The 23,738-nt window shown below is 38.5% G+C and overlaps 1 protein-coding gene across 1 annotated transcript; it reads right to left on the bottom strand.

The window, feature by feature from the left end:
* Positions 1-648: 648 nt before the first annotated feature.
* On the bottom strand, positions 649-23,367 carry LOC139444843 (ATP-binding cassette sub-family D member 2-like). The gene is made up of 10 exons (XM_071225822.1): positions 22,362-23,367; positions 16,209-16,389; positions 15,227-15,351; positions 12,088-12,235; positions 11,176-11,270; positions 8,133-8,278; positions 7,691-7,836; positions 6,234-6,318; positions 5,480-5,605; positions 649-3,789 (listed from the first exon to the last, which is right to left on the bottom strand). The coding sequence occupies exons 1-10, from the start codon at positions 23,292-23,294 to the stop codon at positions 3,531-3,533; spliced, it is 2,244 nt and encodes a 747-aa protein (XP_071081923.1). The 5' UTR covers positions 23,295-23,367; the 3' UTR covers positions 649-3,530.
* Positions 23,368-23,738: the final 371 nt, after the last annotated feature.

The following is a 23,738-nucleotide window of genomic DNA, read 5'->3' as shown; positions in this document are numbered from 1 at the left end:
TGAAGCTTTTTCAGCATGCGTACAAAGGAGCTAATTTCCGAAACACAGTACAGAGTGATGAATAGATGAGTGAAAAAATATTGGTTACCCAATGAAAAAGGTAATAACCCAATTAAAATAGAAACCCTAGAGTAAGAACTCAATTGCCTTGGTCTCGTCCTTGTTTAAGCCCCTTAATGCTGAGCGTCAGGCAGGGTAGCAACAAGTACCATCTTTACTGTCTTTTGGTATGAAGAAGCTGGGGATCAAACCCCGGACCTTCCGCTCTGCTACTACACCACGGAGGTGGTCTCCTAAAGGCTGGGGTGATGGAAGATGGTGGTGAAGTTGATGAGGAGAACAAACACTAGTCCCATCCAAAGGCAACTTATATCCCTGATCTGCATCAAATCCATATTTTCATTTTAGTCGGGTGGAAGCTTTTGGTTATCCTACCTGGGTCACCCATACTTCAATAGCTTGGTGGTAAGGGATCAAGTTCATGCAACAAAGACAAATATTAGGATAAACATCAGTAACATTTCAGAAAGACATGCATTCATTTTTAGCATTTAAAAATCTGCGTAAAAAATACAACACAAACATATGTCAATCAGAGCTCACTGGCTGATCCAGAGAGGGTTTGGGGAGGGTTTGGAGAGAGTGGGGGTGCAGACCCCCTTTTATCCCCTCAGTCATGTCACTTTGTCATTTGGGTATATGCATGTGCAACCCTGCTTTTTCAAAATTCCGGATCAGCTTCTGGAGCTAGGGATATTTGTGAGGTCTTGATGAACCCTTGAGAACAAGAAGGTTCATGGCACTGACACAGTATGGAAGCACAGTTGGAGAGGATGAAACTATCTATAGACATGGTAGTTCATAATCAATGACCAAAGGCAAAGGGATTGACCTGGGTCTATTTCGGGGTCTAAGGGACAAAAGGGGGCCAAGGAATCATGAGGGCCCCAGCTTGTAGCATGGGGCATGCTCACTTGGTTGTCAAATCTCTCACTGATGTCATATTACACATTCTCAGAAGTCTTAAGCCTATTTTTTTATGTGGATTTCACCGTTAGAGTTAAGAAAATCAACCACTGACACCATGAATTGAGCTCCTTAACATTTAGAAAATCTTTTGCTGATGAAACCAAATCCACGCCCCCCTTGAAAATCAAGTGGGGGTAGCTACCTTAAGAGATTTAGATTAGTTTTAAAAGTGAGGAAAATGTGACGAGTGCCTTGTTGTGTACAGTTAGACGACTGCACCTCTGTAGAGTAATACCGTATTCGACATAATAATCGCCCAGGGTGCTCTCAAAATTAGAAATAGGGGGCTCTTATAGGAATATTACTTTGGTGGAAAAAACAGAGTTGAAAGATAAATTTCGTGGTTTATGCTGACAGTCTGAACTGTTTATATACGACAGATACATTTTTCCAGAATTTAATTGCCCATAATTAATGGAGCATATAACACACGAGTGCGTATTTAACAGGAATAAATAAGTCTTGTGTACATTGATCAATCGGAAGGGGTGCTAACTGGGATTGTTCACTTGCCAATATATTAGCAAATATAGCCGTGGGCGCTTATTACGTCGAATACGGTATGTCATTATAAATACAAATTATCAGTTATAGATTAATTAATACTAACACAACTATATTTGTTTTGGAGAAGCAAGTATCCTATAGGTTATCCACTCTTGTTTTAGAAAATACATGCATTGTAAGGTGATATGTCATATACTCTGTATGTTCCGTCATACAAGCACTTGTGGAATGGTGAAATACTTCTGTTTAACTACCCCAACTCGGGCATAAATGCATAGCTGTGTGTATACATATGGTCATCAGCTTCTTCATCAAGGTAGGAATTGTTCTTCCACTGATTATGTACAGACTCCTATCCCTCTTCATTAGTTTCACTGAAACACTGGTAACTATTGTCTGTTATAACCTACATGGGAATGTAGAACAATGGTAGTTCTTGATCTGTACATGGTTGGAGGGTATTACCACTTTGCTTGCATCTGATTGGCTTTTGTAGAAGCAGCAGCTTTTGATTGGCTGGATGGCTTTCTCAAACTGCTCTATACTGGGAATTACAGGCAGTCTCGATCTCCCTTGGGAGCTAATGTGACAAGTCAGCTGGTAGAGGCAAGTCATAATTCCCTGCACCATGTTAATTATACAGTGTTATACAGTACCATGCCACGGTGTGTTCAAGATTACAAATATATTCATGAATACAACTTCTGATCAAATATGAATAAATATTAACTGGTCCACAGAAACTTAGGGTTTCATTCCCATGAATATTGATTTTCACAACTTCTGAATAAATACCAATTAATATTATTTAACATGTTTAATCCACTTTTTCTCAAGGTTTCATGAATTAATTTTTGCAATGTCTCTCTAGTGAGTTAAAATTATTGTCAGAATAACAATGTTTAAGTCAAACAGCTTCTGATTAAATAATCAGGCAAGAATCTATCCATTGATTCAAAAATTGAATGTTGTTTCAGCACAACTGCTAATACGGAAAAAGATTTTTTTAATGCAATCATTTAAGCCAAGATTTGTACTGTACATTGACGAAAAATCACCTGAAGCTAATGACGAGACCAACATGGTAAATGCATGTCTTCAGGGTAATTGCTACAATCATCGGTGGTAACATGTCTGACTAGACTCTATAAATAATGATGAACTTGATGACCATGGTTACAAGGTCACAAACGAACATCAAAACACGAAATAATAATATCACCATGTAGAACATAAAAGCAAATATTGAATATCAAAAAAGGAAAAATAAACATCAATCAAATCTTAAGAATATTAAAGGCTGAAATTGATTTTTTAAGAATCGACTTCACTTTTTTTGTGTGTGTTTATGGACGTATAAATGTAAAAAAACTGTGCATACTGCAGTTTATCATTGTTTTTTCTACATTTATACATCCAAAAAGTGGGAAGATAATGCTAATAAATAAATACATCACTAATACTAACTTCACAGACTGCTTATTTAATCATAATCTCTAACACTAAAATAAACAAGCCATGTCCATTCTGTTATCAGCCAATCAGGGGACAGCAGCCTGTTAGTGGGAAAGACCTGTTTGTTTATCATGTTTATGGTCAAGGTGAGTCACATAAATTCTTAAAATCTACAGGAAAATAGATTTCTCTTGTGGCCCAATGTTGCTGGGTTTGATCATCTGAATTCAAAGCATCTGACTATGAAATCCTTATTCATAATCCGACATGACGAGATAAAAATCTGAACAATTCAACAGATAATTAATACTTAATCACATTCAATAAGAAACTCCTTCCTTTCAAACACTGAAACCTTTCATAACAAATAGAAAATCAATATATCTACACCAGTCTCAATGTACCAAAGCTCTTACCCTACTAGCAGGACTAGTGTATAAGATGAAGATCTCTTGTTCATTAATGCTCAATAATGTACACCGTAAACACAGGTTGATGAAATCGTAATCATCCCTTTTTTTCTGCTACGTATCTGATTATCATCTTGATGATGGTGTTGATTCGAAGCTGTCCGTGTTATTGTTGGTTGCAAAGTTGCCACTGACATTCAGAAGGACGGAGTCCTCCCCCAGTATGGAGCAGAGCTCCGTGAGTCGAGACTGCATCTCGGGGATGCCGGCCAGCTGGGCCTCCAGTCTCTGCTTCTCCTCGTTGAGGGTGAGCCGAGTGTTTGTGTCCAGCTGTTCCACACGCCAGCCTCCCTCCCCGTCAAACTGCAGCAGGTGGGTGTGGAACTTCCTGCAGGGGCCAAAACATGGAATCAGAAACATCCCACAAAACATATTATCATGTATTCCAATTACTCATTAAGGCACCTTAAATCCTTACATGGCGATGAATACTTGGGGTTTCACCTATTGTGCATCATAAACATGGTAATCTTAACATATCCAAAAGTTCTGTGGTAGAAAATGATTACTTTTGTATCGATATTCATAAATATGCACTGATATAGTAACAACATAAAAAACAAGGGCAAAAGTGAGTGTGGCTCACTAATACCCCTGACCCGCATAGTGTGTCAGTAGTTTCAAATTAAATAATGGATAGGGTTAGGGTTTGAAAAATTCATAAAAAAATGGAAAATTAATAAAAACTTTTTCTTTCTTTTGACTGCACCCCTCCATATGACACAGATTATATGTACTAAGTTTGAGATGAATCCACTGAATAGTTTAAGAGAAATCGCACTGACAAAGTTTTCGGACGTATGTACGGACGGACAGAACCTTGGTATAACTACCGGGGTATATACCCCCGACTTAAAAGGTCGGGGGTATGATTATTGATACATCGATATCGCATTATACGATCACATTTTGCAATGCTAAACATAAGCCCCAAGGGTGTTTTCACAAGGACTAATTAGGACATGCTTGGTTGAATTTATTGTTAGAATGGCTTTATTTGGGCATCCACACACTACTAAATATTTAAGGCCACAATACCATTTATTGCCCGAGTTACAGACTAATCCTTTGGTATCTGATCTCATTACACATCATAAGAGAGAACAACAATTGTTATTTATTTATTTAATTAACAGTTGAGTTAACCATGGTTGCCTGATTCAAGGCCTTTTGTTGTTTGTGGTTTAATGCAGCACTCAGCAATATTGCAGCTGGCAGCCTATAAATAATCAAGTCTAGACCAGACAATCCAGTCATTTACCACAGCAGGATTAATCCATGCAATTAGGATACAATAACATGCAAACAACAATGTCACCGAGCCTGACCAACAGAGAGATTCAACATTAAGGCCCTTCAAGGCTTGACTGTCCAATTCAAGGCTTTTTCAAGCCTGTGAGGAACTTGAACTTGACAATGAGACTCTGCAACCCTGTGTATTATTATGAGTAAACACCTTTTCATTCTTTCTTCATGTCTTAATGACATAACAATATGTTCATGACAAATTGTTAAGTGAGATCCCTATTGTGAAAATCAAATGATTCAAGATGATATCTATACAATGGCTGCCATTGTGGCCATTTTGAAAATTCAAATACAAACTTGAGAAACATCATGGGTGGGCGGGTGCACGGTTAAAAATGTAAAGAGCTTAAGGAGAGCAAGGCATGTTGGTTGGTTGGTTTGTTGTTTAACGCCACACTCAGCAATATTCCAGCTATATGACGGCGGTCTGTAAATAATCGAGTCTGGACCAGACAATCCAGTGATTAATATCATGAGCATCGATCCACGCAATTGGGATCGATGACATATATCAACCAAGTCAGTGAGCCTGACCATCCGATCCCGCATTGTCACCTTTCACGGCAAGCATGGGTTGCTGAAGACCTCTTCTACCCCGGAATCTTCACGGGTCGCAAGGCATGTAATTGGCATGGAGCCATTATAACAGTTTACATAGTTCTTGAGAAGTTGTAATTACACAGAAATAAATGTCTTGTGGAAAATCCTACCATAAGGACGGTCGGTGAGTGATGGTGAGCAGAGTCGTACCACCATCCTTAACAGCCTGGTACATCTTGCTCTCAACATCAATAGACACCGCGCTGGTACACTCATCCAGCAGAGCAAACTGAGGTCTACAATATAGACAACATACAGTTAATAGAAGCAATATGCACAATAAACACAGCATACCGAGTTTAAAGAAAGAAAACATGCTCACTGAAGAAGCATTCTTCTCTTTAAGGCCAACAAGAACAGGTATATTACTGACAATCCCAAGACTGTATTCCACCAAACCTGGGATTCAAACACACAACCAGTTGGCCCTAGCACGGGTAAGGAATACAATTTGCACAGCCTATAGATCACAGGGACACCTGTGTCCTCTCAAAGAGTGATGTGTTTGAGTATATTGTTATGCCTGATTCAGCCATATTCCAGCAACATCATGCCGAAGGACACCAGAAATATTCCAGCAACATCATGGCGAGATACACCAGAAATATTCCAGCAACATCATGGCGAGATACACCAGAAATATTCCAGCAACATCATGGCGAGATACACCAGAAATATTCCAGCAACATCATGGCGAGGGACACAGGAAATGGCCTTATCACACTGCTTGGGAAACGGCACCTGAGCCATGTAAGTTTACGGAATGTCAGTTTAATGTGGGAGGAAACACTGGCCTTCTGGGTGACAAGCCAACGCTTTAACTACTTGGCTCCCCCAACACCCCCAGTTGTTGGTGCTACATACCTGTGGTAGAAGATCCTGGCCATGCCCATCCTCTGCTTCTCACCGCCAGACAACACGTCTTTCCAATCACTCTCCACGTCCCAGCCTAACACAGAATAATTTCATATTGTTTTGTTTGTTTGTTGTACAAGGCAGAGGCATGGGTATCACGGTATGGTGCCACACAAGCAAGATTATGATCAGGGATTTGACAACATTCTGGCAACTCTGCACAAGTTAAGTCAACTTGGTAATATACAAAGCATCTTCTGGTAGTTTTGCTGTTTACCACTGCACTCAGCAATGTTCCAGCTGAATGACTGCAGTCTGTAAATGATCAAATATGAACCAGACAATCCAGTGAAAAGCATCACCCCATGCATTTGGGATACAATGACATGCAATCCACCAAGTCACACAGCCTGACCACCCAGTCCATGTAGGTGCCTCTTACAACAAGCATGGGCTGCTGGGGATCCACATGCAAACCCAGAATCACCAGCAATTATTTCAAATTGCCTTGGGTGCCTTTTCAAATATATGAAACGGAATGAGTAGGACCATGGAAGTATCTTATTGTCTTCCTACATATGTTACAAAATATATGACTACCAGTAACCATGGCAAACAACGTAAATCTGATATCAGAGCTCCAGATAACTTTTTGAGCATTTTTTTACTCAAGGGTTTCTATATTAATCGAGTAGCATTTTTCATTGGGTAACTAATATTTTTTTCACTCATCTATTCATCACGCTATTGGGTTTTTCCCAAAATTAGTTAACATTTCAGATTTAAAAAAAAAATTCAATATTAATTTAGATGTATATAACTGTTCTAAATATATAGGCTTGACTTGGAAAGTAAATTAGCTCATAATTGTGTTTCTGAAAATTAGCTTGCTGAAAAAGCTTCATTTGGTATTTACTTGAGCTGTTTTTTTTATTTGAGTTTTTTATTTAATGCATGCGTTTCTGTACGCAAGTTAATTGAAAGGAATTGAGTTTTGAATATTTGGGGTGGGGTGGGGTATTTTACGCAAATACGCCGCTTATCTGTCATTGTCTGTAGCTCTGTGATATTGAAATAATTTCCCTTATTACCAATTACTGAGTAAGCATGTTAAATGTGCTAAGCGTTATTTAAAAATTAAACTGAATCAGAAATATAAACAGCTACATGTATTTAATGGTCTTTGTTCGGCACATCATGCACATGAGTTCCTTTTACCCAAATTCAAATTATGTGCATGAATTGGAAATGAGAAAATACTTTACTGCACTTTTGTGAACAACAAATTTTTTTATGTATATAGCTTAACATAATTACAGCTGACCAGCGAGTACATAAACAATAAACCATTTGGTTTGATGATTAATATTCCACAAAATGCCACCATTTTGACACATTATGAAGTTCACATTGAATTACTAAGTAAAATTAAAAGGCACATCATCTACAGCCAACAATGCACTGACCTCCCTCCCTCTGTACAATATGTGCCAGATGCACAATGTCGAGGATGCCATCGAGATGAGTATCAGTGAAGCCTTTCTTCATCATGTCCTCCTTGCAGTCGGGGTAGATCACCTGGTCCCTCAGTGTCCCGATGGACATGTATGGTCTGTAATGAGTGAGTGAGTGAGTGAGTGAGTGAGTGTGAGTGAGTGTGAGTGAGTGAGTGAGTGAGTGTGTGTGTTTGGGTTGGTGGGTGACTTAGTTTTTTGGGTGAGTGGTTGAGTGGTTGAGTGAGTGAGTGAGTGAGTGAGTGAGTTAGTTCTGATAAATACAGCCGCTGTATCACAGCATGCAATACATCATATTGGCCTAACAAACCCACAACATAAATATGATCAGCAAATGCTTAACAATGTTAACAAACGGCTGCCAAACAAACTATTTTCTACTATAGGCACTAACCTCTGTGGAATGTAGAACATGGCCGACGGTGGGGGTTTGTGTAGCTTGCCACTGTACACCGGCCACAGGCCACTCAAGATACGGAACAGGGAGGACTTGCCGCAGCCATTTGGGCCAGTGATCAACATGTGCATGCCAGGATTCATCTGAAGGAATCAGTGAATCAGTGAGTGAGTGAGTAAATGTTGTTCGATGCCACAGTCAGCAATATTCCATCTCACAATGGCCTGCTATCAATCAAATCTGGCCAGCCACACCAGTGACTAATCATGCTAATGACATTAGCTGATTAGTTTGTTTGTTGTTTAACGCTGCACTCAGCAATATTCAAGCTATGGGATGGCTGTCTGTAAATAATTGAGTCTGGACTAGACAGTCCAGCGATTGACACCATGAGCATCGATCTATACAATTGGAATACCATTACATGCATCAACAAAGTCAGCGAGCCTTACCACCCGACCATGTTAGTCGCCTTTACGTCAAACCCATTGTGACTATCGAATCTTATTTATATAGAACACATGTCTGCCGTGAGCCTATCATTGTATCATTCAAGTCATAGTTAGGGCTGTAATGATACACTTTGTCACAACAGATACATTCTTGATAGTAATGTTGTAATAAAATAGATGATATCACACATAAAAACTTGATGCTAGGACACACTCCACCATCAAGGGAACAGATTGGATGCTCAATTACTTGGTCAAAATGTGGCATGAGGCCTCATGTAAATACTGGCAGAAAAACATCTTAATTTAATTTTTATAATATTTCACGTCACCGATAATATGCTTATACAATGTAATAAGTACTTCTATAGTTTTGTATCAAGACATGATCTCACACTACGATACATGAAACATGAGAGACTACTGTGAAGCAAGGAACATTCAGTGAATCCATTCTATCCTAATCACAGTGACATTGCTACTTAAAGCCCTGAATATCAGCAACATGGCCACTGTTGGTTATCTCATGGCCCTGTTTTAGACACGCTACCAGTTGCATGGAAATAATCATTCTGATCACGTTCCAACTCGTGTAAAAACATTGTTCACTTCATCATTGATTGGCACGATCTTAATTAAATTTGTATATTATTTCGCTTCACCCATAATATGTACTTCTATAGTTTTGTATCAAGACATGATCTCACACTAGGATACGTGAAACATGAGAGACTACTGTGAAGTACGGAACATTCAGTGAATCCATTCTACCCTAATCACAGTGACATTGTTACTGAAAGCCCTGAATATCAGCAAAATGGCCACTGTTGGTTATCTCATGGCCCTGTTTTAGACACGCTACCAGTAGCATGGTAATAATCATTCTGATCAAGTTCCAGTTCATGTGGAAACATTGTTCACTTCATCATTGATTGGCACAATTGTGATAATTAGAATTAACGTCAAGAGATGTCGGCACAATCGCCACTTGGTTGTTTGTAGTGAGAATCAAAATACAACTGAATTTGTCCTATCCACCTGGACATTCTGATATCTGAATTATATTAAACTGCTAAACATTATTATCAAATTGGATAATCATGTAAGGACATCATTGGAATCTTAGCAGCAATCTGTCCTTGACAATAACACAGCAGCCCAGCCATAGAAACTAACAGTTTTAGTCCACTAGTCCTTACTGATAACATATAGCAAACCCCTTAAAAATGGAAAATTTCTACTACAGGGTAGTCCTTATGATAAGGGTGAAACGATACACCGATATTCCGATGCATCGCGATACTTGACCCACGATATACGATATACGATACACGTGGGCCCATTTATCGATACGCCACGATACGGAACGCTAATCTCAAGTAAAGCGTTTCCTCGCTATTGTGCCTTTCAATAAACCGCTAAATTGGTTATAGCGCGCGGTAACGCATGGCTCCCCAAAACGTACTTACATTTTTAATAAGCTCAGGTTTTACACCGACATGTTTTTCCCCATCTCAAAAAACATTATCAGCTGATCCCCGCAAGCACATAACACCGGAAATACCTGTCAGCAAATCCGAACTGAAGTACGCAATTAAATACCATTACTATACTATCTTGTTATTAAAACGTGTTCATTATATATCTGGACTTGTGTTTGTAATATATTTTATTAATTTTATTCAAAATTTCATTTAATATTTTTTACATTAAGTTATGTGAAATCGTGTGTGAAGAGATACTGCAACCACGGTCAGATTACCGCTTTTGGCGTATTGAAACGAACTTTAGTTGCTAGAGAATGGATACATATATTAAAAATGCCATACTTTGACTCCTTAAAAGTCATGTGTGTGGCAATTTGGCGAATATATGTCAACATAAGGTTTTCACAATCGAAATACATGTAGCACGGTAAGTCCCTAGGGTGACTGATCAAATTGTTCCATACGTAAAAATATCCTGCAACAGCAATCACCAGTACCAAAATGCTACACTTGTGGTTCTTATAATTTGAAATATATATATATATATATAGTAAAAGCTGCAACTAAGGTAACACGATATTGGAATATATTATTCCTGATAAAATTCTTTGAAGTTGTATCACCGGTGGAGTACATTAATTATTTTCTGGTGTTTGAACTTTGAATTGTTTTTAAGGAAAGTTAGAGAAAGTTCCAACTTCAGTAGTCTTGTTATTATAAAATAATTTTGACTGTTCCAAAATCATGAAAGGTTCAATCTTGACATGCTTTAAGTCTTGTTTTATTTATCATTGCGTATCGAGATACGTATCGTATCGTGACCAGAATATCGAGATGCGTATCGTATCGTGACCTTCCTGTATCGTTGCAGCCCTACCTTATGATACCTTAACTATTGGGTAGTTTGGAAAGGACTACAGGACTCGTGCCAATTTCAAACATGAGCACACTTTAAAGAGCATTGTAAAGTTTTTCTTCAAAACACGAAAAGACTTAGAAAATTTACAATGTTACTGCAAAACAGATTTCATGATTTGATTTTGACTGGGACAACTGTAATTTGCCATATAAATCGTGTTGTTTGTGACAAGGCATGCTTACAGTGAGAGATAGGCTGGACACGATGACATCTCCGTTGGGTGTGACAATAGGCAGGTTTTCAATCTCAATGGTGGATTCAGTGTCCATGACATCCCCTACAAATTCAACAAACCCATATTTCAGTACACCCTAGCTGAATGAGGTTCAACCATTTGTATATCTTTTAGGCCAGACCGATCATATTCTATTTTAACAGGTGAGCAGACCCTCCTACATATGCATCTGATCATGTAAATAATAAAAAAGTAAATCTTAAGAGGTCAGCTGAAATGGGGTTTACAATCATGGTCAAGATTACTACACTTATATAGCGACATGGGTGGTCGGTTGTACTAGTCCAGACTAATGCTGGTTTTATAGTGATAGCCCACAGGTTAACATGGATACCCGCAGTATACTGATTTCGAGCTGACCAACGCTTCTTGAAGCTGAGCAGCAGGCAGAATAACATCAAGTACCATCTTTTATTGGCTTTTGGTATGACACACATTGGGTCTGAGCCCTGACCTTCTGCTCTCCCGTCAGACTACCTATTAACTAGACCATGGACATGATGGAGGTGGTCTTTTCTTTATGAAAAAGTCAAATCTCGACACTTTTATTACCCTCCAGTCTCTTGCAATATTGCCCATGAAAATCAATAAAACGCTAAATAATAGAAGCCATGATACAATATCCATGCTCAGGGCAGGTTTAAAAAAGAGTGGCAGACCTGATCATGTATATATATTAGTTCAAATATTTCTCTGAATGGATGAGCCAAACAATATCTTTTATTGGTCTGACAACACATGGTTGTTTCTAGAAAAAAGTGAGATGAATTACTCTTCCTCCAGTATTTTCTGGAACAAATCATATATCTAAAAGAAATTCTAGCTCCAGTGATAACATTTGAATAACCAGTCATCCCACCTCTGAGTTCCAAGGGTCCAGTGATTCGGTCATGTTTCTGTGACTTTGGTTTGGTGACCATCTTGCGTTCGTAGTGGCCACTGTTGACTTCCTCCATTACCTGGAACATCTCAGACACTCTGTCGGTGTAGCCGGCCAACTCGGTGATCTGTCCAACATAAATAGATACACAGTCTAACAGCAGCCTGTGCCAAAAACATTTGATCCTACTTGTCTGTTCTTGTCTATTAGCATCGTTTTCAGGTTGTTTGTTTGTTTGTTTTACGCCACACAATATTCCAACTATATGATGGCTGTCTGTAAATAATCAAGTCTGGACCAGACAATCCAGTGATTGACATCATGAGCATTGACATACGCCTCTTACGGCAAGCATGGGTTGCAGAAGACCTATTCTCCACACGGATCTTCACGAGTCTCCTTTTCAGTAAACTGAACATGTTTAAGAATAATAATATGGACTATTATTACAAACATCAAGTTCTGTTAAACCATCGTCCTGAAGGAAAACATATAAATACAAAACAATAGTTACAGTATCTATTGGTATGTTTCTTGTAATATGGCTGTACAAAGTTAATTTCAGTGAACTGCTGCTTTGCAATGGTATTTTTCCCAATGTCACAAAAAAACTAACAACATGCTATGACAAATGGTGAAGATGAGCTGTACATGTTGAAGTATTCTTTGGCTAATAACTTAGAGTTGGGCTACAGGTTCAAAAAGACTTAATAACAACAACTTAACATGCTTAAACCACATTATCCAAACTCATACAACATTAGCCTCAAATTATCAAACCTGAACATGAAAAACCAAAGGTCATTAACACCAATGAATGCTAGTAATTTGCTACAGCGTTACCCAATCATCAACTTGATCAAGTTCTTATCGGGAGAGCTATGCAAAAAATACCTATACCTATACTATTATTATTGTCTTATTACACATTTATATATCCCACTTATCAGATACCAGTAACTGCTGTAATGCAGTTTATTTGCCCCCCCGACAAATGGATCAATATTCACTCAAATCATCAATCTCAGCTCCCTAGGGAGTATATTACCCATGCTGCCAACGGGCGCTAGATGGTTTCTGCATCCGCCTCACATATCGGGCACCTGTTCCCTACTGGGTGAACAGAGGGAAATTTGAACAAGTCACTTGCCCAGGGTGACACTACATGTTTTGACACATGTGTTTCGGGTGTTTGTATTCATGTTTACACCATCTGGTCATCTACCATTGGATGAGTGTGTTAGTTTGAGTGCCCAGGGTGACACTACATGTTTTGACACATGAGTTTCGGGTGTTAGCAATCATGTTTACACCATCTGGTCATCTACCATTGGATGAGTGTGTTAGTTTGAGTGCACAGGGTGAATATACTGTACACAACGTGGAGTGACAACAACTGTAAAGACCTGAAAACATTGTTGGTCTACAGGCTGAATATCAACCTGGTCACTAGTGGGATATGATCTCAGCACCTGGTGCTTGCTAGCATGGCACTTTAGACAGCCCGCCAACTACACTCCATACATCATAACCAGCAGCCTTTTTGGACAACCAATTCCTATAACAGTATTACAGTCCTCTCCTAAACAATCATTGGGCAATGGGGCCTTGTCTGACCCTGAGCCATAACCATCAGCCTTTTTGGACAACCAATTCCTATAACAGTATTACAGTACTCTCCTAAACAATCATTGGGCAATGGGGCCTTGTCGGACCCTGAGCCATAACCAGCAGCCTTTTTGGACACCCAATTCCTATAACAGTATTACAGTCCTCTCCTAAACAATCATTGGGCAATGGGGCCTTGTCTGACCCTGAGCCATAACCATCAACCATTTTGACCAAACTATGCTTATTTGACCTGCCTGAGGTCTGTTGCAAGCAAGACTTTTATCTATGCCAGCCTCTCTATAAATCACTGTCTCACATCACTTTATAATATTTACCAACGTATCCATAGATGAAGAGCACTTATTATCCCAAACTGGCTTCCACAGGAGATATTGCTTGTGTGAGATCAAGCAATATCTCTGAGGATACATAACTACAATGAAACTGCATCACAATGCTTTGCAGACCATTGTGAAACTCAAATGACATCACTAACGTCTATGCCACTGAAGCTGGTTGGCTGTACTTTATACACTTAAGGAACTGGGTATTTAAGAGATAAAGTTGAACAGCCACAAACATTCCTGGGGCACCAACACCTGGGCAACTTTAAGGTTGCTGTTGCATAGAAAACAGTGGTGTAAGACGGTTGACATTTTGAGATGGTTGACATTTGAGACGGTTGACATTATCTTGACATATTTCTTCCCAGGCAATTATACTCAATTATTCAAAAAGTTTAAAAAAAACTATTTCACTGATCAATAATGGTGTGGATGCGCCATCTTGACAGACAGTAAAGACAGAACGATGTTACCAAGGATACGCTAGGTATATTTCAACAGAGTCATAACATCAGCCCACTATGACAGAACTCTAAAGGTGTACTTTATCACTGGATACAGTACCATCGGTGCCCTTGAGCTTTTAGCGAGGCATCTTAGAATTCTGTATACATACAGTTTGTTTGTTTATTGTTTAATGCTACACTCAGCAATATTCCAGCTATATGACGGCGGTCTGTAAATAATCCAGTGATTGACATCATCAATTGGGATTGATGACATGAATCAACCAAGTCAGCATGCCTGACCACCCGATCCCGTTAGTCGCCTCTTACGACAAGCATAGTCGACTTTTAGGTCAAGCATGGGTTACTGAAGACCTATTCTACCCCGGATCTCCAAGGGCGGTATACATACAGAAAAGTTGGAAGAATGATTTTTGACGGTAAATAAAATCTCACCCTTGTGTCTTGCGGCTCACCCTCACACGATAAAAGTTGAACTACATACATCCTACCAAACATCCATGATTGATGAGAATCCAATAAATCCATGTATGGTCATGATGAAGATGCAATAAATGAAATATGAAAAATAAAAACTTTTTTTCTTCTGAAAATGGATAAAAATCTAATAACTAATCATACTAATAAATCTCCTGGCATCCTACATGGGGCAATGATAGCTAATATATCCCTGAATAGGAGAACATTCTGACATACCTCTTTGTACGATGAAATCATTCTCTCCACGGCATCTGCAGTGTTGATGAGTAGATTGCGGGCGGTGGTGAAGGATCGTGTCCTCTCACTCACACCACCATCTGGATCATCATCTACTTGTGTACCTAACAACACCATGAACAGCATTACAAAACTTCTACATACACCCTACTCTGCACGATCCAACAATAGAGACACAAGGCACTACAGCTAACCTGAATAATGAGTGAATGAGTTGGGTTTAATGCTGCTTTGAACAGTATTCCAGTTATATATTAATGTATGTCAGCTTTATGTGGGAGGAAAGCCTGAAGTGATGCAGGTCTTAGATGTTTACCACTTTGGAGAAACCCATGAGCCATGATGAGCATGGGTATGGTGCTGACAAACCTAGAAAACATAATTGTGATGAACCAGGATTTGAACCCACAATCAAGGGACGTAACTGCGGCATCTTAGATGGCTTGGCCTCCCCACTGAATTATGGAGACATAGGGGCAGCCTTGTTTCACATTGGATATTTTGTTTGTTTTTAGTTTCCAGCTGGATCATCCATATATTGTTTCAGATCAAGAGGCATTGCAGATTCAGTCATGTAAAAATGGAGGTACATGAACATGGTGAAGGTCAAAGGTTGTAGTTCCATCAAACCACAAAATATGCCAAAAATGGTATTCTATCATATAAATGTAAACCCACAAACCACACTTGCTACATATGAACTCACATGATAATTCATCCACAAATCGCTGAATAATTAGCAAAATAACATTTTTAAAATGGCCACCATGGACGTGACAGACAATGCATCAAGACTTAACCTCACTTGATTTTCAATTCATGATGTGGATTGTCTTGAAAATTATGTATACAAATCATTATGATCAGCATAATAATCATGGTCAATCACCATGATTAGGTCATCATCACAATAATATTATTTAAAACTACAGTTTTATGTTCAAAACCATTTCCAGCTTACCATCAGCACGAATCCCTGTTGCAGTGATGATGGGAACAGCTACCATGACGAGCCCACTGGCACTCCACACATACTTCATGAGGAACTGCTCTAACATGACATACCAAAGTCTCTTGTAGTAGATGGTGTCCATCTGGCTGGCCAGAGACATGTAACTCTTTTCCAAGTGTTTCTTTTCGATCTGTAACAGGAAAATAATAAACAGGATAAAGAGTGAAAGGACCATGGCTGGGGCCAAAAACTATGATCACAATCCTCCAATGTTTCTGTTTGCAATACCTCCAGAAGTATTGGAGATGGTATCCAGGGTTTGCAATTCCTTGCATTTTAGTGCTGATGAAATGTTTAAAATATGTTTCTGGTGCCTGAAGGTACACATAGAAATGCTAACCTTGACATAATGTTTATCATATATGAAACCACAAAAAAAGTGACTAACACATGGAAAATGATGAACATATGAACATGCATCCTGCACGGTATGATTCACAAAATATACACTGAAAGGCAAAAGAAACGTCACTTCTGAAAATACTGATAAAAATTAACAGACACTGGCAGTTACCATGGTTACATGTTCTGTGGTCAATCAAGTCATTTATTGTTCTACTGCTTCTTTTTGTTCCCTTAAAGTCCATTTAACAATTGAGTTTAAAATGGAGTGCTTTGCCCAAACGCAGCCTACAAAAGTGCAATGGGGATCAGTTGCGGAAAAGTCTTGTCAAAAACATGATGCACGTGCATATTGTGGATGGTATGGGTATAAAAGACACCCAAAACTGTTACGTTGGCTTTCGTTATTTCGGATTCATCAGCCATGCCAAGATAATCAGGAAATGAGAGATAACAAGCGATCGGAAGACTCCAAGCAGGCCAGAGTGCACAGGTTGTTGCAAATGCATTCAATGCCAACATCAGAACGATACATCGTTTGCAACATCACCACAACACCACCAACACCACCGACGACCGACTGTATAGTGGTCGTCCTAGAGTCACTAGTCCCAGACAAGATCGGTTCATGATACGCCAACATCTGCATGGCCACTGAAACAGCTCGGCAAACCAATGGCAACCACCAGCGTGCCATCAGTGATCGTACAGTTTGACGTCACATAACCATGCTAACTGCCAACAACATCTCGTGCCACCCATCCTGAGAGATCGTCACCGACTGCAATGAGCCAAGCAGCATCAAAATTGGCGTCAACAGCAGAAGAATCATCTTCATTGATGAAAGTTGCTACTATGTTTCAACGGTGGATGGCAGAGTCAGGGTCTGGCGATTGAAGGGCTAACGTTATGTTGATCATGCTGATGCTCGTGTTATGGAACGAGACTCGTGGGGCGGCCCAAGCATCATGGTTTGGGGTGGAATCAGACTGAACCAGAGAGTGGGACCTGTGGTCTTTCAGAATATTGGTCCAGGCAGGGGTAATGGCATCACAGCTCTCCGCTACATTGACCAAGTCCTCAGACCCCATATCGTGCCTTTTTTTGCCCATCAACAAAACCACACCTTTCAGCAAGACAACGCCCGTCCCCACACTGCAAGAGTCACCAGGGACTTCATCCAGCAGCACAACATCCAAATCATGCCTTCGCCTGCCCCCAGTCCGGATTTGAATCCCATTGAACACTTGTGGGATGAGATCCAACGCCGACTCAACGACGTACGCCCAAGGCCGACAACTGCAGCAGAACTGCATGTAGCGTTCCCGAGGATATGGGCCCATATCCCAATGGCCTTCATCAACAGGCTAGTCCACTCCATGTACAGGAGATGTGTGGCTGTAGTCAACGCCCGTGGTGGCCATACCAGGTACAGATTTTGAACCCCCCAGCTGTGATGTCTTCTGGTGCCTCCCCAAATTCACAATTCGCAAAAACATTCCACAGACTGTTAATTTCATGTGGGTCAAACACTGACTTTCTCCGATGTCTTTACTTACATGATATATAAACATTTGAAAATAAAGATATTTATATGATACATCCACATGATGTTTCTTTTGCCTTTCACACATTTCATGGTATTTGGGTATTCAGAAATGAAAATCAATATATCATAATTTATACTAATGAAAACAAAGGGAAATAAATTACAAGTCTTATCATGCTTATTATCTACATTCACTGAGTTTTAACATACTTAATGAGCAATAAAAATTAGTCCTAAAGTTAGCACACTTTAATCATGTTAATTCCAACATGTTTCCACCACAGGGCAAATGTTTGAGTGCGTAATGGCACGCTTGAAAAAACTACATTCCTATCCTTGTAATCCATTAGTCTACAATGTTGTCTACATATTGCTGTACCATAGACTCATTGTTCCGCTTACAATCTATAGCCTGTACCTCACAATGAAAATGGTCTTGAATACTAATGAAACTCAGTGATGTTAATGTATCTAATATGGCTGCTGTGGCATTCCCTGGATTTTTGTTCAAGAAATCATTTGTACCAGAAAGAAATGAAAGTAATACCTCAATTAGCATGGTTAGTCCAAGGTTTTACACACAAATGATATATTAGGACATCATGGAAATATAAAGATTTGTAACAAACACTAACATGACTAAAGAATTTGGCCCCTTTTAAAAATTAAAATGTTATGTTTTGAACATGTTGAACCAATGACTGAAAAAAATATCCTGTCTCTTACAAAAAAAACCCAGCATCTCATTTAATATTAAATAGTTCCGTACCTTAGCATCTCTGCTACGTTAACACTTGACATAGGGCAGTGAAAGACTCTCCCATCAGTAATACTGTCATCCCATCTCCCATCAGTTAATACAACATTGTACAAAGAGATCACTAGCCACTCAGTGACTTGACTAGCTTTACCCCGCTTGCAACATATTATTTTTGATTTTCAAATTCAATAAACATGAATAAAGGTATTGAATACCTTTTGTTTAGCAGTGTTTAAAATTCACATAAATTCCAGCCAGAAAGATGGACTGGCTAGATCAATACATTGCCAGTCAATTCTTTTTTTTTTAACACAAGGCAGAACAAACAAGACAAATAACTATAGATGAGAATAATTTATACTCATTTTAAAAATCAAAATATTAGCTAGACCATTGGACAATGTTGGACAATAATGTCATAAAAAGTTTACCCTTTCGAGACAAATACTGACTGTATGGGATGATCAGGCTGGCGGGTATCTTAAACATTACTTTCAGACAAGTATGTCTCATTTGAAAGCAGTGTTTGAAATAACTTGAAAACCCAAGAAGACAGTAGGACAGGTGATCCATAAGCGTTGCCAGCCCATCTTCAAAGTTACCTGGCTGCATTCAGACATTATAAATATTAAAAAATCACCAAAAAAAGAAGAGACAAATCTTGTCTTGATTCAGATGAAATAATGCAAACAATTACTTGAGAATTTACAAGGAGTTATAATAAAACTGAAAACATAAGTCTTAAAATTATCTGCCAGACAGTCGGGCAGGTGTAGAAAAATTTCATACAGCCAGACAGAAAAGTTACCAGCCACGGGCAGGAGGGCAGGCAGTTAGTTTGGACACTGTTTACACACATGGTTTACAACATTTGGGCACACATATGAAGATAATTTTCAAGTTTCCACTAACTATGCCATCAGTCATGATCAGTTTAACATGTTGAATGGAAAAAATGAGTGCTTAAGTGAGCTAGTATCAGGAGGTAGGCCAAATGCCTTTATTCAATGGCCATGCGGTAAACATGTTACAAAGAGGGCTAACTTGTGCTAGTTTGAGGTAGGCAATATGCCTCTATGCCTCTATAATACAGTGGGGAAGTGTGTAACATGTCTCAACATACTCAAGAATGTAAAGATTAATAATCATAGTAATTTAACATAATTAAATATGTTCCTTCTCCTAACCATGCTAACATGCCTAATCTACTGATTATTTTGATCTATGGCCACACATTTCTATATATCTGATATATCTTGGTTTAGTGATTAACACACACCTGATAACTTTGCTTTCATCATGTTCATCATGTTCAGTGGAACATAAAAGCCTAGAAATAGACCTCTTTTCTTTCACATCTATCTTTTTATATTTATTTAAGGTATCAGATCTGTAAACATGTAAATAATGAACCAACTGAACACTGTATTGAACATGAAACTTTATTACCACTGATAACCTTAGAGCACAACAGTGCACGTATACTATTATACAGGACAATGAAGGATAGTATTGATTTAGTGAGTGTTTAGAATGAACACCTGCATTTGTCATTAAACTGAAATAACGTACGTGCCTCAGTGTTTATTCTACTTCAATATACATGAAAAGCATTATGAGGTTGGAACAACTTTGCTAACTATGTATTTTGTCATCATGTTTGTGTTTATGCAACATATCTTAAATATATGTTAAAAACAGGTATTGATCATGTTGACACTTAATCATGATAATATTCATAGTAATTTTCACTATGCATTATGTTTATCTATGGTACCATGCATATGATGCAGTGCCAGTCAGAGAACAAACACTAACTTTTTTATGCAAATTCCTGGTGTCATCAGCATGATCAGTTAGTCACTGATTTTCAGTGATCCATTGATATAAATTTCACTGCTATTTTGCCTTTTACACCCAATGGAATCTGTTTCAGCAGATAAGAGAGACTGGTTATTCTCTGGCTTTGACATTATATATTTACTGATCTTATGTCACATCAGTGGTTCATCATAATTAGCATGATTAGGCCAGACCAATTTACAATTGACTTTACAAGACAAAATTACAAGTTTAAGAAATTGTGTTCCATTGTTCCGTCATGTTGAATCAAACTATTCTTTAATATGTTTTAAATGTTTTGCTTCTACCACATCTACCATTGTCTATTTTTTTAGAACACTAGCCCTCTAGCCTGGGGCTATTACGAATTCTTATTGGCTAGTACAAATTTCTCCATTGTTTTAACAATAGAAGGGTATTATATCTTTACCCGGGCTAGTAAAGCTTTTGAGTTTAGTTCTAACCCTGTTAGAACTGTTTCTTTTTCAATCATGTTTAACATATTTAAGCAAAATTTAAATCCTCCATACAGGATATACAACATAGTCAGTTAGAAACTAAGAGGGTCCCTGGAATTTGCTCCACAGTATTTAAAGTTCCATAAAAGTTCCATTTAGCTAAATTAAAATGTGGAAGAGTATCCTGACCTGACAATACTGATGCAGATGTTGACATTTACAATTGTCGTGATACCAAGAAACATGTTATGGTGCTATTATACTGCTATAAGCAGGGACCATGATCATGACACTCAAGGATTGGAAACTGAACTAATGACAAGAAAAGTATGGCACAGCTAAGTACATGTATCAGATAACAAAAAATCTTCTGGTACAGGGTTCATTCCTGGAACTTTCTGAAGTGGGCCCATTTAACATGTTTAGCACTGTTAACATGGTTAAATGAAGTTACAAACAATTTCTATGAGATGCCTATATAATACAATATTATAAAGCCCCGCTGCATTTGAAAATGTGGGCCTAGTTTTAGATTTATGGGCCAAAAATCCAAGGGCCTTTCCCAATATTATCCATGCTGGTATTTTTGTTGTTTAACATGCTTAACACTGCACTCAACAATAAATTCCAGCGAAATGATAGCAGTCTGTAAATAAATAAATCTGGACCAAAGTTACTAGTGACGCTAGTGGTTGATATTAATATGACAGGGTAGGTTGACACACAAACAACCACGTCTCCAAACCTGACCACTTGATCTTCATAGTCGCAGCTGAACCATGTTAACCATGTTAACACCAGCATAGGGCATAACCTAAAGCTGAATCGCAAAGTGGTCTCTTCTGATAAACATGGTAGATCATTCCACATGTAGATATACAGATCAATTTGAACACGGTTGGGTCACACAACATGTTTCAGCAATGAAGGAATCGTGATGAATGATTACTTGTAACTTTTCATAAATAAAACGTAAAGATACAAATTTCATGCATACATCATGTCCATGAATGCCATTGTGCAGTTCTTGACAAAAGCTTGTGTAACAGACATTGGATTCTCAGAAATTGGGCCTAATTATACTAAAAAACATTACCCTATAATAAGCATGATAGGGTAATCATTCCAATGTAAATTCAGTAATATTTTACCTGATGACCAGCATAGAATGCAATTTCTTCTGCATTTGTGATAATTCTTGAGTGAACATAGCGAAGGTATCCTTTGCGTTTAGCTTCCTCGGCAACTAGTTTTCCAAATTTTGGTGACATTGCTCTCAGGATTTTTGCAGTGACAACAATTGCAGTTGTTCCTACAATGACAGGTATTCTGGAACTAGCTCCTCGGCTGCTTGCAAGTCTGGAGAGGGTTAAAGACATTAAACATACATCCAGAAATGGTTTTGTCAAATGTGAGTACAAATGAGCCAGTGAGGTGGTAAATGATGTAATATCTTCCGTTAGACACTGATCAGCATTTGACAGACGACTGTCCAGGTTACTCACTCGGTAGTACGTCTGATTGTTAAAGTATAATCCATAGGCATGGTTCACCAATTGTGATCTAAATGCCAGTGCAAGTTTGCTCTCCAAGTATCGAATCAAACTGTTCACAAATGTAGCAGGTACAGCTATCAAAAGCCATTTGCTTAGCTGTAGGATGAATTTCATGACATCTCTCTGTACAATTGTCTTGACAAGGCTTCCATCCAAAGACGCTACGTATATGGACAAAAATGTCCTGGTGATCAGACTGATACTGTGGAGTATCAACAAGGCGGACTCCTTGCTCCACAACTTTGGAATAATTATCTTTAAGAGATATTTAAGCTGCTTGAAAAATCTTCTATCAACAGCTATTCTTTTCTTGTATGGCTTATTGTTTTCTTTTGAGACGCCATTCAATCGCACAATTTCTGAACAATCATGCGATTTGCCCTTGATGCCTGTAGCTTTGGCTAGAAGTGGATAATATCGCTTAGCTCCGTAAGCGGCAATAACACACAAAACTGCTCCAGTAGCAAGTTTCTGTTTTGTTATTTTTGCCTTCACGGCTGCATCCCACAATTTAGACATACCACTCATCGAATCACCGGTTTCGTGGCAAATGAACTACCGATTCAGTAGTTGCAGATATATTAAAATGCGTGACAGCCCGCCATCTTTAATCGCACGTGAAATTTCACGACAAAGCGAGACTTTGTACCACTGCATATCGATGTAGCCTAACAACTAATATTATAGAGATAGAATTAATATACAATATCAAATATCTACAAAATTATGATTTTGCTAAACGTTTGTGTATTCCATTCTTAAATAACTAAAAGTTAAACTACGTATTTTACAGTATAGGTTTTATATTTAAGATAACTCATTAACATTTTACTGGATATTTAAGAAAATCTGTTTTCCATCACAATTTGTGTTAAAACATTGGGGTCAGTGCGTGCTAAAGCGTCGTCTGCTAGGGGTCAACCGTAGTTTTTTTTATCCACCGTTAATTGGATATACGAATTTACATATCAA

The sequence above is a fragment of the Haliotis cracherodii genome, unplaced genomic scaffold (assembly GCF_022045235.1).
Source record: "Haliotis cracherodii isolate W230 unplaced genomic scaffold, xgHalCrac1.p SCAF_6, whole genome shotgun sequence".
Lineage (NCBI taxonomy): Eukaryota > Metazoa > Mollusca > Gastropoda > Lepetellida > Haliotidae > Haliotis > Haliotis cracherodii.
This window is presented reverse-complemented; position numbering and strand designations above follow the sequence as displayed.